This window comes from Euprymna scolopes, chromosome 19, assembly GCF_053919585.1.
Source record: "Euprymna scolopes isolate OS-2025 chromosome 19, ASM5391958v1, whole genome shotgun sequence".
NCBI lineage: Eukaryota > Metazoa > Mollusca > Cephalopoda > Sepiida > Sepiolidae > Euprymna > Euprymna scolopes.
The window spans coordinates 115,605,674-115,624,463 of record NC_136500.1 but is presented as its reverse complement, the minus strand read 5'-3'; the positions used below and the strand labels follow the sequence as shown (position 1 = coordinate 115,624,463).

The window sequence follows — 18,790 nt, the reverse complement described above, 5'->3', positions numbered from 1 at the left end:
TGGTTTCGGTTTCGATTATAGCTGAAGAAACTGAAGTTATATATTAGTGTAATAGACAGGGTCTAAATGAGCAAAGTCTTAGTAAAATATATTGAAAAGGTGTTTGCGGCCAGGGTATTGCAGTTATGATGAGCTCAATAGGTGTAATTACCTAGAGCTATATATATAGAAAGTGTGTGAAATTATCAATCAAGTTTTTTTATCATAGGAGAAAACAAAATCATGTTAATATATGTACGATCGTTTCGGAACCGATATCCTTTTATTCATTCGATATTTACAAAATAAATCCATCTAGAAATAAAATATTTCTGGATATCATCTCCTTATCAGCATAAATAGAGGGGGGGGGAGGGGAGAAGACGCCAAATTTTAACCAGCTTATTGAAGTGAATATAGTTTGTGAACCTAAAATAGAAACATTTTCAAGTGAAATTTTATTTTGTTTTTATGGTTAATCTATATATATAAAAGCGAAAATGTATGTATGTACGCTTTTCCTCGATGTCCACAAAAGGCTTCTTTCAGTGAAGAAGCGCTTGCTCGGTTCACAACTTCTTAAAACTTTTTATATCATCTATAAATTGTAATATCTCACACTTAACCACGGAGCTCGCCTGTCTATTTAATTTTATTGACTTTCAAAAGTTAATTATTCCACATTTCCCGTAACGGCACGCGTTACATTCGGGTTTTCGGTATATACAAAAAGCGAAACTCGACTCTAATAACAGGCCCAGAGCCAGTGAACGTTTGTCGACTTCGTCATATCAGACGGGGGAGTGGGTTTTTGAAAACAAACAAACCGATTTATTGACCTCACTAAAAACTGTCCCGCGCAAAATGCTGACTGCTAAATACCTATCGCCATCACGTCAATCAAAAACGCGCACCTGTTTTTTTTTGTTTTTTTTTCACACTTTACTATTTTCCAACTACGCGTCGTCAAGGTTTTTTTTTTTTTTTTTTTTTTTTTTTTTTCCACACACACCTACAAACACCGGGTACCCCTCGCTAGTTTATTATATAAATCTCACCTGTCCGTTTAAATGTTTGTATGCCTGCCTAAAACTTTTGACAGAGGCGACGGATTTTCACGAGATTGGTATCGTTTTGAAGGTCAACCTTTCAGACGACAAATATCGAAAAATTGGCTAAAAACATTAATTCCTTCACCCTCAACTGGACACTTTTCTACAGGTAGGAGGGGGGTCGCTTTTTTCGCCGATATTTTCGAAAGTCATCCCCCTCTTTTCGATTGACTAGCCTTAATTTAAACCTTCGCCACTTCTGGTTTGGCGATGGACGCAACGGCAAAGACGTCACATTTTTTTCACCTGCTTTTCATCCTTAGTGGTTCGGGTTTAAGTCTGTCTGCCTGCCTGCCTACTACCACTTTTTTTTTTTTTCAATGCGCACCTCAAAAAACCCGGCACCCAGGCTAGTATTAGATATAAGTTTATGTGATACAATTAAACTATTGTGCAATGATTTTTTTTAATTCGTTGAATAGTAAAAGGAGGAAAAATCGTAATTACATTTTTGATTTTATACTTAGATATGATTTTTATTAGGGAGAAATTATGAAAAGTTGTTTTTTTTTTTTTGTTTTTTTTTTAAAGAATTTTTCGATATAAGATTTTTAAAAATACAAAATTATATTTACAAAAAGTTTATAAAATAGTTTATAAAATAAGTATCTTTGTAAGGGAGTGTTTCCAAGTTGTTGGACATAGTAAATATTGCTTTACGCATCGACTCTTGAGCTCAAATCTCAAATCAGTAATTTCTTTAAATTAAACCAACCAAAAACGCAAGAAATATTCAGTCTCTAAATCGAGCGCTTACTATAAAAACTCAAACATGGTTCTTTCCTTCATTTTATTTTTATTTTTTAACAATACTAGATGAGCCATCGCTAAATGAAACGAGCGAAGCAAATCTCTTTCTCAAAACAAACGCGCATGGCTATCTCATTTATTTCAGTAAACGCGAACATCGTTAGCCGAAACAAACATATACTCAATCTCTTCTCAAGGCTCTCCGAACATTAGTACTCTACGAACCCATTATCTTTTGTTGTCTTGTTTCTCCAATAAAAATTATTTTGTATTGATAGACCGTCATTCTTTCGTCTTGATACGACTTTTCTCGTTAGAAAATTTAGTGATTTCTGTAAGTTTTATTTATTTATTTGTATGCATTTAAATTTAGTAATTTAAAAAAATTTTAAGTGTAAAACTGAACCAAATAATTGTTTCTTATTTGGGTGTCATATGTCGGCTAATTAAAAACAATGACCAAAAAGGTACAAAGCCATTCGAGATAGCAAGTCTTCCGTGTGAAAAGGTTTTTCTCCTTACAATTTCACAACATACTTATCTACCTCAAAGGTTATCTATTGTGAAGCAGCGTGAAAAATACAATTTTGGGTTGTACAATGGGTCAGAGTCGGTAGTAGTAGTACTACTACTAACGTTGTTTTTTTTTGGGGGGGGGTTATATAATTAATAAGCAGGAAAACACGGTGTTGCTCGGGATTGAATAAGAAACTATATTCCTACTGTGTTCAACACTATTACCTTTTGTTATATATATATTACAACTAGTAGGCCGTCTGGCGTTACCCGGTCGTAAAATACGCATAAATATTAGATTTTAAATCATACAGAAACTGGGATATGTACAAGCGAGTATTATATTTTTTTCTAAACAGCCCACTTCTTGTGAGTAAAAAAGAAAAAAAAATCGAGTTGAGATCAAAACCTAAAGACAGTGAGTCAAGTACGATAACCATTCCGCCAGCGTGACACACTCTTTACAAAGTGTTTTTAAATCGACTTATATTTAACATAAGAATCTATAATGGAAACCATTCATGTATGCGCAATCGTGAAACAGTAAATAAACAGAAAAATCCGACAACTTTCACATACCAATTTTTCAATTTTAACTCTTTAGAAACCCCCTTTTTCCGGATAAAAATCGATTGAAAAGTTTTCCACATGTCTGAATAACATATATACCAAATTTCAAGTGTGTAGATTAAAAATTCGTTCAGTATATAGGTTGAGAAGTGTCTTCACACACATACATTCTTTTATAGATATATAAATAGATATGCACTTTGGGGGGGGGTAAGGATGGACATAGCCACGATTAGATGGGAGGATATATAAATAAAAGTATTATTTAATGAGACGCATAAACCGCCTTCATAAATAATCACATTTTGTTCACATAATTCAATCCTCTCATAATATTCTTCATCATTCAACCAACACTATCCATTTCAGTGACACTTATCCTTGAGTGGCCTTTGGCTTCATTAATAAGGATGCATAAAAACTTCTAGACTTTTCTTGGTTCAATTCAACTTTGTAATTCAATTTCGCAGTATAGTTGTGATAAAGAAAATGGGTGTCCATCGATTCGATGTATAATCGAATTGGTCATGATGCGATCATTTGATTGTTAACTTGCTGTTAACCCTCTCCTAATGTGCTGATAAAGAGATTCCATATATGAATAAAGTTGATATCGTCTCTGAAACGAGCGTACACAAATCTGAACTGTTATTGTATTGACTTCTTCAAACGTATGTAAATGGCCTTGTATTAATTTCGTTTACCTCCTAATTTATTCTACTTTAGCTCTAGAAGATATGATGTCGTATATTAGTTTTGTGCTCTTCTGAGCTCCAATCTTTGTTTCTTCTGTAAAACATTCATACCAAGAACTCGTCCATCTAATACTATTGCAAAAAAACTGTCCTTTCTTCCTGTGTACCTAAAACCAAACAGAATTTTCATGATCAGAATTTCTTTCAAAGAACGCCCGATAGTTGGAACACAATACAAGAGGATTGCTTTCTTGCGGACTACAACATGGGCGTCTAGCAGTTAAATTCTGCCCTTTCCACTCATCGTTGCCTATCCTTTGATGGTGTTGTTCATCATTATATAATAATTCCTATAACTCTTTTGGCCTTAGTAAGTTATAACTCATTAGTATAAAAAAATAAAAAAAAAGAACAAACATCGGAGGTTTTCCGAAAATCAACGATGACCTCTGTGTACTTTTTCCCAACTCCTTGTTAATATTACTATTCAGTTTATAATTTTTATGACGTTTCATGCTATAAATAAAATGAAGTAACACATCGCATTCCCATAATAATGGATGTGAAGCGCGAACGCAGACCCCACGATAAAACTGTACTTTTTTTAAATTAAATATACAAATACTCTGGGTAATCTAGTTTCAGAATATCTAAGTGATCTATCTCTTAAACCCTAAAATGATTTTGTGAAAAAAAAATTGTATTACAAAAAAAAATAGTTTTAAAAAATTGTTAAGCAAGATGTGGTGGGAGCTTAAATCTACATAAGTAAAACAGAAGATGTATATCTGTATGAAGATATTTGACCGATAAAATCTTACTACTAAAATTAACAGGAAATAGTAATTGTATACTACGGATGGTTTATAACGAATAAAATCTTTGTTTGGATGGATGAATTAATACATACTGAAATATGTCGGCAAGTTGAAATGCAAAATATTAATTTCAACTTGCCGACATATTTCTATTACTTTTGCGCAAACGCAAATTCATTCATAGCTTGAAGTGGTTTAATTTTAAATCTTATCTATCTGTCGATAGCTCAAACGGTAGGAATGCTGCAGGAGTGTTAAATGTTTTGGTTTGGATTTTAGCCGATGGCACCTAAGTCATTAAAAAAAAAAGTCTTTTGAAATTAGTATTATATATTAGGTACAATATAATATTCAATAGAAAATTGGCTATGGTAATAGAAAATCCGAAATCTGCATGAATTAAAATTTATTAAACGTATTTTACGACCAGCGCAAGGCCGGACGCGCCCCCACCACCCCCCGCTAGTAATAGATTAAATTTTCCTCCCAAATCTAACAGTTGGTTAAAGTTGAAGGTTCAATTTTCAGTGTTGGCGACCGAAAAAACACAATTGCGAATTACTTAGGATCTCTATCCAGTCATGGCTGACGGAACGAGAACATGCTACTCCCCGTGAAATAAATAAAGGGTTCCGTTCTGATTCCAGAGTTCGACAAGATGCACCTGAAGAAGGTCGGAGGTTACATCGACCGATACGTTGTGAAAAGGGCATTCAAGATGAAAAAAGTAGTCTGAAGGATTCAAATAATATGAATAACCGTCTACTTATTTTCATATATTAATCAAATGTGGTTCCGGATTAATTCAATATCAAATTCCAGATTATCGTGAAACTTTCACTTTTTCCAAATTTGGTTTAATCTTTATTTTTATTTTTTACTATTTCTTTTTCTCGCTCGCGAGCGATTCGCTTACAAAAGAACAAAAGAATAGGATTTGTTTGTAATCTCATTCAAATTAGTAAACAATTAAAAAAATAAAAATTAAAACGTTAAAAATTATGAATTAAAAAAAAAACAAGTGAAGCATGCATGATCCCCCGTGAACGAGGCATAAAAAAGTTCAAAATTTGCCCCCCCCCCATTTAGACCAAAAAGTCACCAGAGGACGTCAAATCCTGGTGAAAATGAACAAACTATGCAGTTTTAGGCCTTAACATATGTAAATTTGAGTTCTGCATCATGCAAAAAAAAAAAAAAAATGATTAAGTCCATCATTTGCCCCCGCTCCCATTTAGCCCCAAAAGTCCTCAAGGCCTTAACGTATTCAAATTTGAGTTCAGCACCATGCAAAACTGCTAAATAGACATACACAGAAAACTTTGGACACGGTAAAATAGTCCCAAAAATGGAGTGTTTTTATTAGCCCTAAAAGAGACCCTAGGGCGCACCCAAGAGTTATCGCGAAGAATAGACAAACAAAATTATATAGAAATCAGTTAAAACTTTTCAGAAAATTTTATAAAAATCCAAGGCATCAATTTTTTTAATAAGCACAAAAGTGTCAATTTTAGCCATTTTAACCCCTGAAAGGCACCCCTAAGGGGGGGGGGGCAGAGTTTTCCCGGAAAATCCGTTCTGTTACTTTTTTTACTCATATCATGTTTAATGTTTGTGCAAAATTTCAAAAAATTCCAAGGCTTAATTATTAAGACAGACAAACAGACAAGGGCGAATTTACAGGTCCACCCTCCTTTTGTCGGGGGGGGGGACCAAAAACTGTTCATTTTTAAACAGAATTTGGTGTACGTTAGTTTAGAATAACAGATTAGCAATTAACCTATTAATATGCTAACATGTCCGAAAGTTTAATAACCTAACGAACAAAACCATATCGAGTAAATTCTACGGAAGCAGGTAGGCATAACAATGGTTACACTTTATCTTAATTTTTGGTAATTTTAATTTTAATGTGTAAATTGATCCCTTTGAAAAATCTATTTCAGATATTATAAAAAAATAATCACAAAATCACAACAGGAAGATATCTGTTCATGGTGAAATATGTTGAAAAGTATTAGTGAAATGAGCATCCGCAACGTCTTGGGTCAAGTTAAATACATTATTATCAAATTGAAAAGGCTTGGAAAATGTTTTTCTACCTGTAAATATCGCAAAATGTACCCCATTAAATATTTTCGCAGTGGCTATGATAAGAGTAAGAGTACATTTAACATAGGGAGTGCATATTTTCCCTCTTCCTTTATCCATGATTAAAAATAAAAATATGAATCAAGATTGAATATGAAATTGATGAAATTTATTGAAAATAACATTTAAGTTTTTAATAACAACGGGTTAATATTTGCTATATCTGACGTAACATTTATTTTATCTACTTTTTATTAATAAAGATGCAGGGGAGAGGTAGATACGTCAAACTTTCCTAAAGCCGATAAAAAATGTTGCCCATACTTTAGCGTTTGACAATCTTCTGCTTGTGTAATATTAAAGTCACTTTTAAGCTAATAGTTCATGACTATTTAATAATACCGTGTTCCTCTTGGTTTAATGGCACAAAAAAGAACCATAACCCCACCCCAAAAAGAACAAAAAAATATACTCGGTGTAAACTGTAAAAGTTTCATTCTAACCATTTTAAATTACAGTTTAAAGACTTCCCAATCATAACAGAAAAATCACCATAGTGATCATTTTTCAAACCTTATATTATTTTATAAAACCAGCAGAACCTTAATTGTGTTTTAATATTGCTTTTAAATGTGTTAAATATAAAACTTATTCATTGTGTCAAAGTTTTTCTGCGAGTTTTGTAAATAATAAAGAGTTTCAGTTTAAGAAAACAAATAAAAATAACATGGTCGCCATTGATTAAAGCTTTAAATTAAAGTTAAATTTTCAAGACGTTTTATTTCAAGATGAGAATTATAATTTAAGATGAAAATTAAGTTTTATCGAAAATCTTGCGTGAAAATCAAGCAAAATAGAAGACAGATTTTAAGAGTGCCTATGATACAATTGAATCACGGAGGGGGGGAGGTGCATGCTTATTTCTAAAAAAATAAAAATGTGCAACCCTTCCTTCGTGTGTTTGTATAATTTATTTTTTTCGTGACAACGTGGCTTACACATTGAATTAATATTTTTTGGGTTGGGAAAACTAAGAATTGATTTGCAACTCCCGGAAGCAATCTGACCGGAAAAGACTGTGTTTATGAATGCAGCTAAATGTATTATCGTTGAATTTAATTTTGTAATTGAGGGATATCCACTAACCTGTTTGCTGAAGCGCGGTAAGTGTGTGTGTGTGTGGGGGGGGGTAAATTTACAGTCTACAACTAGATTGCCCCCCCCCCCGGTCAAGTTAACTGACTGGAATAAACTGGAACGACCTTTTTTCATCCAAAATATTAAGCCATGATCTTAATATAAAAATATTCGCAAATAAAAGTACGTGTTCTAATAAAATTAAAATAATCTTTGAATGAAAATTCGTCATAAATAACGGTTTCTTATCAAAGGCGATAAAAGTTGCATTTCTACACACCCGATCCATGTATTTTAAAGTATTTTAAAGCGCCTTTATTTACACATTTTTTTTTTTTAATTTGAACTTGGATTGTGCAATGGCCGAAGTCAGTTTTTTTGGAAAGTTCGAGTGCAGGTTTATTCGTTTTCTTTTAATAACAGTGATTTATTAACTTTTTGTTTTTGGAAAGTTTGTTCAAGGATTTATCACTGCCACTAGAAAATTTCCCTTTTTTTTTTCTTTTTTTTTTCAAAGTGGGACCAGTTTCTTATATAAATTTAGCATAAACTGATCACCCACTTTATGACCATCAAATATTTTTATTTGATCATATCAATAAAAAAAAAAATTCCGTGTTTTTATTTTTTATTTATTTATATATTTTAAAGGAGGGTTAGTTTTCTATATAAATTTAATGTAAACTGATCACTCACTTTATGACCATCACCAAATATTTTTATTTGATATCAATAAAAAAAATTTCCGTGTTTTTTATTTTTTTATTTATGTATTTTAAAGGAGGGTTAGTTATCTATATAAATTTAATGTAAACTGATCACCCACTTTATGACCACGCCATTTTTGATGTGAAAGAAGAAAAAAATCAAATGTAAAAAAAGTAACTAATTTTTGTCAAATATTTTAAAATGAGTGATTAATTTCCCCTAAAATGATCACTCACTTTCTGGCCACGCCTATTTGACGAATTTTATATTTTTGTGTACACTTCCCTCTAATAATTTTCCACTTTATTTATTTATTTTAATTAAACCATTGTCCATAGAGGCTATATAAATCAGGTGAGGTGTTAACGAGGTTAATTTTTGTTGCATGGGTAAACTACTGTGTTCGGAGTTCATTTGGATATCGTTAATTGCTAGCTTGAGCAAGGGGGGGGGCGCAAAGATGGCCAGAACGCATTCATTCAGAAGAGGTTTTCCAAATCACGAAATAAACAATTGCTTTTGTTTTGTAGATAATTTACTACTTTATGGAAAGCCAACAACAAAAATTATTGAACTTTGCAAACTGTTCTGCACAGTATTATAATTGTAGAAAAAAAAATATAACGGTAAAAATATACCTACCTTCAAAATAATTGCTGTTTTTATCAAAAACAATTTTTTTTTTAAATTGATTGCACTTTTTTTTTTCTATATTGACTTTTCGAAAATTGGTGATGGCCAAGAAATGGGTGATCAGTTTACAATTAATTTATATAAGAATGTTATCCTCGCTCTAAAATGTGGACTTAAAATCAAGAATATTACGTTTCTGAATTTTTGAGATGAGCATTGGTTATTTTAATTCTTCGATACTGTTCTCATCTCAAGTGTCATTTTCACAACGTTTCGGTCGATGATACCTCCGACCTTCTTCAGGATTATCTTATTAAACTCCGTCCAAAGGAACCCATGACACAGTGGTTAAAGTACTTCGAAAATTCAGTTGTAAAAGTAATCTTCTTTTGAAGGATCAATTCTTGGTGTGGGCGATCGAAAATACAAGTGAAAATTAGCTATGACTTCTATCCAGTTATGACTGACGGAACGAGAACATACTACCCTGGTGAATTAAATAAAAGGTTCCATTCGAAATTCCGTGCAGATTCCAGAGTTCGACAATATACAAGAAGGTTACATTGACCGAAAATAGCATTCAAGGTGAGAACAGATAATCCAAATTAGCAAAAACACGACGTCTCTTGCGATATACTCGGTAAGTGCACACGGAAAAGGGGGGGGGTAAATTTTTTTGTTGTTGGAAATTAGAATTTTTCATTTTTTTTGTTGTTGTAAATTATTCAGAATTTTTTCATTTTTTTTCATTTTTTTTGTTGTTGTAAATTATTCAGAATTTTTTCATTTTTTTTCATTTTTTGTAAATTATTCAGAATTTTTTCATTTTTTTGTTGTTGTAAATTATTCAGAATTTTTTCATTTTTTTTGTTGTAAATTATTCAGAATTTTTTCATTTTTTTTCATTTTTTGTAAATTATTCAGAATTTTTTCATTTTTTTTTCATTTTTTTGTTGTTGTAAATTATTCAGAATTTTTTCATTTTTTTTGTTGTTGTAAATTATTCAGAATTTTTTCATTTTTTTTCATTTTTTGTAAATTATTCAGAATTTTTTCATTTTTTTGTTGTTGTAAATTATTCAGAATTTTTTCATTTTTTTTGTTGTAAATTATTCAGAATTTTTTCATTTTTTTTCATTTTTTGTAAATTATTCAGAATTTTTTCATTTTTTTTTCATTTTTTTGTTGTTGTAAATTATTCAGAATTTTTTCATTTTTTTTGTTGTTGTAAATTATTCAGAATTTTTTCATTTTTTTTCATTTTTTGTAAATTATTCAGAATTTTTTCATTTTTTTTTCATTTTTTTGTTGTTGTAAATTATTCAGAATTTTTTCATTTTTTTGTTGTTGTAAATTATTCAGAATTTTTTCATTTTTTTTGTTGTTGTAAATTATTCAGAATTTTTTCATTTTTTTGTTGTAAATTCTTCAGAATCGTCGAGTTAATCTTGCGCCACATGTTGATGTTTAGAAAAAAATAAACGTAAAGTTTCGGTCGTGATAATTTTATTGGAAAGGCGATATGCAATAGTTTAAAATTGTATTCTTTAAAAAGAAAATGACATGCTGAATGTGTTGGAAGTGAAAATCAATTTAATATTACGCATAAAATCGAGAAAAATACTTTAAACTAGTAAACGTGCTAGCATTGTCGGCTTACTTGCAATATGTCTGCCAGAATAAAAACGTGGGATGTTGAAAATTAGTCAAACAAAAAGAAATAAAGTATTCTAGTGACTCTTATAAAAAAAATATTGGTACGTCTACACTTTATCGTCGAAACTGGAGACGCCATTTTATTTCGCGCACCTGTCGATGAAATCCAAGGGAGAAATCAGTACATTAAACTATGACAGAAGCATTAAATAAATAAATTAAACTAGATAATGATTTTTCGGTTTCATTTAAATTAATTTGTTGTTGACCCTTTAAAGTTGCTTTTAAAAAAAAATGTTTCATTAAAATTATTTATTTGTTCGAATATATATATATATATATATATATATATATATATATATATTATAAAAATCCAATGTTGCTTTCATTACAAAATTGTTTTATTAAAATCATATTTTGTTACGCAAACTTTTCAATAAATGTTTTTAAAATTATATTTTGATAAATTTTTATACAGTAAATGTTTTGGTTTTGTTTTGGTTTTCAAATGGCGCTCGCCTAGCTTACACAATTATTAATGTCATTTTCATTTTCTGTTTTTAATATTTATATATATATATATATATATATATATATATATATATATATATATATATATATATATATATATATATATACACACACACGTTTCATGAAAAACTTCCCCTTTTTCATTAATTAAATGGAAACATTTCCAATTAAACAATTACGGATGTTCTCTTTCACTTTCTTTATTTACTTTTTTCATAGTTCTTTCTGGAAGTTTTATTTTTTTGTTATTTATTTCTTACTTCGGTCATAGTTTAAAATACTGATTTCTCCCTTGAACTTGAACGACAGGTGCGCGAAATAAAATGGCGTCTCCAGTTTCGGCGATAAACTGTAGAAGCACCAAAAAAATTTTTGGTCACTTGTGCAGCATAATTCGATTTCAAATAAATAGATTTTTTTTTTTAGCTAAAAATACACATGTACTTGTCATGTGAAAATTAGAACTTAAAAAAAAAAGAAATGATGAAAAAATCCTTATTTAGAAAAATAATTACAAATAAACTAAAGCATCGATTTATAAAATTTTATCGCATTTGTTAATGTTGAAAAGTTCTTTAAACTGACTCAAACTATGATTTTTTTTTCTACAAATATTAAAATCCACCATTTCAAAAAAAAAGAAAAAAATGTCGAACCGCTAAAATTTTTTTTTTTTTTTGTTATAAAATGCGACGGATAGGACCTTCGAATCTCCTAACTGCATTCTCAGCCATCACTGCCATCCGTAGTTGTTGTCGTCTCACCACGTTTTGGCCAAGTAAACCTCTGGCACGCTTTGGGTGGGATTGAAATCGCTATCTTCAGACAATGTTCATCTGGAACTGTAGTCTCTATCAACTGCGCCACGGGCCCCGAAGGGCGGTCAAGGTTGGATTCTTTGATCTTATAAATCCACGTTTATTTATCTGATCTTCCATAGTCGTACCGATTGGTATATATATTATTCCTTAATTGGAATTCACGGATGTCAGTGATTGCTGAGAATGCAGTTAGGAGATTCGAAGTTCCTATCCGTCGCGGTTACCACCTGACGAAGGCCAGAGGAATAGTTGGCCGAAACGTTGTGAATAAACAAAACCAATAAAAGATCAAAAACAACAACTAATAAAGATGAGAATAATAGTCCGAAATAAAAATCAATATATATAATGCTCATCTCAAAAATGAATTCCAATTAAGGAATAATATATATTTTAGAGTGTTTTTCGTTCTATCGAATCATTTAAATCGCAATCGTTTTAAAACAAGTGTCTTTTCAGAACGTTGAATACAAGAGGGGAGGGGGAGCAAATTCGTACAAATTTCTTATTTCAATTCAAGCTAGGCCGAAAAGGTGCTGAAACAGCTCGTGACATCAACGAAGCGTTTGGCCCCGGAACCACTACTGAACGCACGGCACAATGAAGGTTTAAGAAGTTTCGTGGCGGCGACGAGAGTCTTAAAGATGATGAACGTAGTGGTTCGGCCAGTAGATGTTGACAACAATCAATTAAGAGCCTTAGTCGAATCCATGTACAACTGAATTAGACGTAACATATACGACGATTTCCAACCATTTTGAGAGAGATTAGAAAGACAAAACTCTTGATATATGGGTGCCTCTGCCTCGCGAATTGAACGACAACCAAAAGAAACGCCGTTATGAAGTGTCATCTCTTCTTTTACGCAACAAGAACGACCCGTTTCTCTTCGGGCTCCGATCAAAAGTAGGTTCTTTACGACGATCGGCGACGCCAGCTCATGGGTTAGATGCCGACGAAGCTTCACGACACTTCCTGATGCCAGAGTTGCACCAAAAACAGGTCACACTGACTGTTTGGTGGTTTGCGACCGGTCCCATCAATTAGTACTTTGGAATGCAGGCGAAACCATTACGGCAAAAAAGTACTCTCAACAAATGGATGAAATGCATCAGAGACTTCGATAACAACCTTCGGGACAAAATCAAAGTGTAGTATCTGTTCTTCAGATGCTGCAAGCTATGACTAGCAAAGACCAGCTATGACTAGCAAAGACCAGATGTGGGGGCAACCCCACATGCCTGACCTTTAACCAGCTCCCATTTCCCACCTCTCGGGAGCTGGCTGGTCCCCTTTTTCCCTTCCCCCTCCCTTCACTCCTCACATTAAAAATTGGCCTTGTGCCTAATTTGCTCGGTGGGGGAGCAAATAAATACCATCTGTTCTTCAGATGCTGCACTTCAATTTCTTGTTCTCTGTCAGTGGATGAGAAATCCTTCACGACTGAGACAATTTTTATTTTTGTTCCTTTTCTCCACATTAAAAAAACGACCCTGGTGTCTAACTCTGTCCCGTGGGGAGGCATTGTAAATAGGAACAATACCCAGCATTAGTCAACAGAAAAGACCTAATTCTCCTCAACGACAATGTCCGATCGCACGCTGCTAAACCGACCCTGTAGAAGTTGAACGAATTGGGCTACGAAATTCTGCCTGATCCGCCATACTCTCCAGACCTCTCACCTACTGACTACCACTTTTTTCAAGCATCTTTCTGCGTGAGAAATGCTTCAAAAACCTAAGCGATATCACAAACGCCTTCAGCGATTTTATCGCCATCAAAACAAGATTTTTACATTGCTGGCATAAATATACTTGATTTGCGTTCATTCTGATGGTGCTCATTTCCATCAATATTTTTTTGGTTGAGCCGAGATATGTTCATCTGAATTTAAAAGTTAAAAACAACAAAAACTGTCAACCTGATAATAACGTTAGAAATCCATTCTTAACATGGGGAGGGAAGAGTATTTAATAATTTAATTTTTAAATTAATTTAAACTAAAAATACGCAAAACGTGGAAATACTATAAAAAATAGCACGATACTTTCTCTGCATAAGCATATAGGGGAAAAAATGGGTTCAATTAATGATTTAACGCATGTAATAACTGCATTTAACTATTAAAACCATATTAAAAAATATTTTATTAAAAAAAAAAAAATTCAAATAAGCCAGGTTGGTATAGCTATAATTTACAATCTAAGTTAAAGATGTGAGCTTCATTCTTTGTGTGTGTGTGTGTGTGTGTGTGTGTGTAATTATTAGGGCTATGACAACAGCATATTCTTTTCATTGTTTTGACTCTTCAGTATATATCAGACACAGTTAATCAACTGAGAACCACATTACGCTATATAAAAGCATATATCAACATATACACACTCGAGAGTCAAAAAAATGAAAAGAATATGCTGTTGTCCTAGCGGCTATATAATCACATATAATTACTTGGGCTAGGACCTAGCCCAAGTAATTATATGTGATGAGAATAATTATAATTGAATATTATATATATATATAGAGAGAGAGAGATAGAGAGAGAGAGAGAGAGAGAGAGGCCATGATGCGATTCATTGGTTAAGTTATATCTTAAAGTCGAATCTTTTCCTGAAACAAGATTCCTATTTCAGTCACGTAAATTATTTAGAGTTAAATGAGTTTCGATATTGATTTCCATCCCATATTAATTTAAACCCACGCTTTCGTTTGGAATAAAAAAAACAAACATCAAAAACAATTATTTATAACAAGTTAGCATAACACTTGAAACGCCGAAAAAAAAAAAGAAAAAAAAAAGCTGGAAACATAGTCGCTATTTTTATAAACAAGTTGAGGGAAAAAAAGGTGCTTCTACACTTTATTGCCAAAATTGAAGACGCCATTTTATTTCACGCACCTGCTGTCCAAATTTAGGGGAGAAATCATTATATCAAACTATGGCCGAAGCATGAAATAAATAACAAAATGTTTTTTAATAAAAAACCAAAAGAAAAAAAAAACACACACACAAACAAAAATAAACAAAAAAAACAAACTATTTTATAAAAATCGCATGTTGCCTTTCATTACAAAATTGTTTTATTAAAATTATATTTTCTTACGCAAACTTTTCAATAAATGTTTTTCCAATTATATTTTAATAAATCTTTATACAATAAATGTTTTGGTTTTGTTTTGGTTTTCAAATGGCGCTCGCCCAGTTTAAACCATCATGAATATGTCATTTCATTTTCCGTTTTTAATAAAAAAAAAAAAAAAAATTAAAAAAAAAAATATTCCATGAAAAACTTTCCTGTTTTCATTAATTAAATCGAAACATTTCCAATTAAACAATTACGGATATATGTTCTCTTTCACTTTTTTTTATTTACTTTTTTTCATAGTTCTTTCTGGAAGTTTAATTTTTTTGTTATTTATTTCATGCTTCTGCTTCGGCCATAGTTTGATATAATGATTTTCCCCCTAAATTTGGACAGCAGGTGCGTGAAATAAAATGGCGTCTCCAATTTTGGCAATAAAGTGTAGAAGAAGCACCGAAAAAAAAAAAGTCTGAGTTTCTAGTTTAAAGAACAGGTTATGAATTTCAGTCATCGTCCTTCATTATCTAGCCTCTTGTATATAAAGATGGCGACTATATTTTTTTTTTCTGTGTGACTTTCGATGTTTCAAGTGTACGGTGAAACTTGTTAGAGTTTATAATAAAAAAAATTTTCGGCGCTGAAACATGGTTTAAGTAAAAATAATTTCGAGAGATGCCGAAACACATTTCACTCTTGGTTAAGTAGTAGTAGTAGTAATAATAATAATAATAATAATAATAATAGTACTACTACTACTGCTACTAATAATAATAACAATAATAATAAACCTGAAGATTCGAAATGTAAAATTATACTGAAAATATCGCTCGTTTAAAATGAGTCAACAACAATAACACGCCGAGTGAGGAAACAAAAAAGAAAGAAAGAAATGTTTTCCTCCAGAGTCATTCATTCTTTCGTTCGTTCAAAAAAAAAAAAAATGGTTATATGGGTCAATTGCTTTTTTCTTTTCGTTTTGTTTTTACTTACCCATGGTTATATTAATTCTGTTCGTTTCTCGCTGGGGTCGGCCGTTGGTACAAACAAACAAAACGTCCTTTGTTAACATGTTCCGTTTATTTTCCCCCTTTTTCAAAACGCGCCTTTGCTCGACGCTTCCGTAATTCTCTCTCCGCCTTTTTCTCTCTTAACGTCGACCGCCTCTCACGGAGAAAAAGTGCGCTAGTTATGTCTGACACAACAAAGGAAAAGACCAAAATACAAACACTCACTCGCACAGAAGGGGCGAAACGAAATCAATCGCGTCGGTAGAAAAACAGGGGGAAAACTGCGCGTCCAAAAGAGAAAGAAAACTAGAAAATCACTTTTTTTTTTTTTTTTTTTCAGTTATATTCCGGTGGGGATGGTTGGAAGCGGGCAACTATAAAATTGTATTTTTGTGTAATGATATTCATATTAGAAAGTCCTTTTTCTAATTATTTTTTATTATTTGTTTACTTGCCTCCTCAGGAGAGCAGAGTTAGACACAAAGTCGGTTTTTATGTGTGTGATGGGGGGGGGGGGGAACCAGCTCCCCAAAAAGAAGCACTCTGCTTATTAAAAAAAATAAAAAATGTATCAGTCATGAAGATGAACAGAGACTAAAAAAGTGAAATGCAGGATCAGAACAGATACTACACTGTGAATTATATGTTTTTATTTACTCTGAAAAGTTTCCAACAAAACAGTAATAAACAAAAAATTAGGCACAAAGCCACTCAAAATTTAGGGAGGGGGTGGCTATGGTCATCCTACCTTTGCTATTTTCAAAACAGTATTTTGCCTACCAAACTCCTTGGTAAGTTTTTGGTTTACAGAAATGAAACTTAATATATAGGGTATTCGAACCCATGCGAAACTTTATATTTGAGTTTTAGTCAGGGAAAATCGGTGCAAAAGTGTGAAAATTAAAAAAAAAAAAAAGAAGGAATTTGCCAGGTGAAGGTCTAATGACATCATTACGAATATGCATACGTAACGTAATAGCTATTGAAATTTTAACCTTGCAGCAAACACGTCTTTATAGCTCAGACATTAACATCAAAGGCAAAAGTAAATCATAAGCTAAACGTTTTGGTTTCGATTCTCAGTGGTGGCGCACGAGTCTTTTATTGTTTTTTAACTTTTTTAATCATTACTATATATTGGGTTGAATATAATAATAAATACGAAATCTGCATTAATTAAAATATCATATTTAAGCGTATTTTATTACCGGGCAATGCCGGGCGACCTGCTAGTAATACATGAAAGAAGCATGTGTGTGTTTGTAAAATTAAATGATTAAATAAAAATTCTCCCTATATAATTCGTATTTATACAAATATTTTAGCTATGTATGTGCGTTCATGTTTCAGCTACGATTTTTTTTCTTTCCAGTCTACTTTCTTCGGGCCAGCGACTGAGAAGATTATGAAATAATGTTTTTTTTTATTTATATATATATATATATATATATATATATATATATATATATATATATATAATTAGTTTTTTTTTTTTTTGGAAAAAGAATTTCAGCAGAGTGCTCAATTAAAAATCCAAATTTTAAGAGCGTATTTATATTTTGTGTACAGAAAGTTGTTAGTTGAGACAGATCATTGGTACCGTCGGTTTCAAACCCGATAATAAGACCCGTTTAAGGTATCCTTATCAAGCTCTCTTCAGCCAATATTCGTCTGAATAAAAGCCAAAAGTTCAGTGATTCGGCAGGAGCTATCTTTAACTGACGGTGTTAAGACTATAAGTGCTCATCTATGCGGATTCCAATTTGATATAGAAGCGTCCTGTCATCTTGTTAGAAGATGGATGGTTGCTAGTGGTAGAGATAGGCTTACTCCGTAAAATTCTGGAAAGTTCCAGGAAAAGGTAGAATTCAAACTGTCCATCACGGTCGATGGTAACTGTCGTGGGGATTCCAAAACGCGATACAATTTTCATTAGTTACAAATAATGTTTATAGGTGCTCGCGGCTGAGTGTTAAGAGCAACTCCTATAATATTATTCGTAGATAATGAAAACCGTCACATAAAATTAAAACAGAACCTTTTTATAACAACAACGAAAGGGTTTATTCGATTGCCTAAACCGTTTGGTATAGGTTAAATACAGTTGGACTGTGTTCGAGTGAGGAAAAGGAAGAGTCAGAAAGTCATGTAGGCTGCCGAAAGTCTATGAACAGTTATCTTCATCGTTCAGGTGAAGATAGTTGGTAAGTAGACGCGGAGAGGGGGAGAAAAAAAAGTGTGTCTTTCTTCGTTGATTTGCTTTGATAGCCGACATTTCGAAATTTGCTTTGATGGCCGACCGTGATTCGCAAAGGAGGCAGACGAAATCAATACGATTGATTGGTCAGTGGGTGATCAACTTCTTAGCCTTCGAGAAAGGATCACAGTGTAGCACCTGTTCTCGTGCTGCGTTTCACCTTTTCTATCTTCGGTTAGAGGAGGAGCGGTCATGACTGACATATTTTTTTTTATTTTTATTCCTATCCAGAGTGCCCCTTTTGGGGGAGCTGAATTTTTCTCACATTAAAAACCGACCTTGTGTCTACCTCTGCCCTCGTGGGGAGCCAAGTAAATAGGAGCATTGATAACAACGAGAACGTCACACGAAAGGAAAAACAAAATGTCTTTTAGGAACAACAACGAACAGGTATTTATTAAAGTTACCTCCACAGTTTGGTATAGG

The 18,790-nt window shown here is 32.4% G+C and overlaps 1 protein-coding gene across 1 annotated transcript in view; it reads right to left on the bottom strand.

Moving 5' to 3' along the window:
- The window catches only part of LOC145239890 (uncharacterized), a 576,000-nt gene extending 559,690 nt beyond the window's left edge, over positions 1 to 16,310 (bottom strand). Inside the window, exon 1 of the mRNA XM_080103506.1 lies at positions 16,091 to 16,310. Within this exon, the coding sequence (XP_079959632.1) occupies positions 16,091 to 16,169 (79 nt within the window). The 5' untranslated portion in view covers positions 16,170 to 16,310. The remainder of the gene's footprint in view (positions 1 to 16,090) is intronic.
- Between the last annotated feature and the right edge of the window lie 2,480 nt (positions 16,311 to 18,790).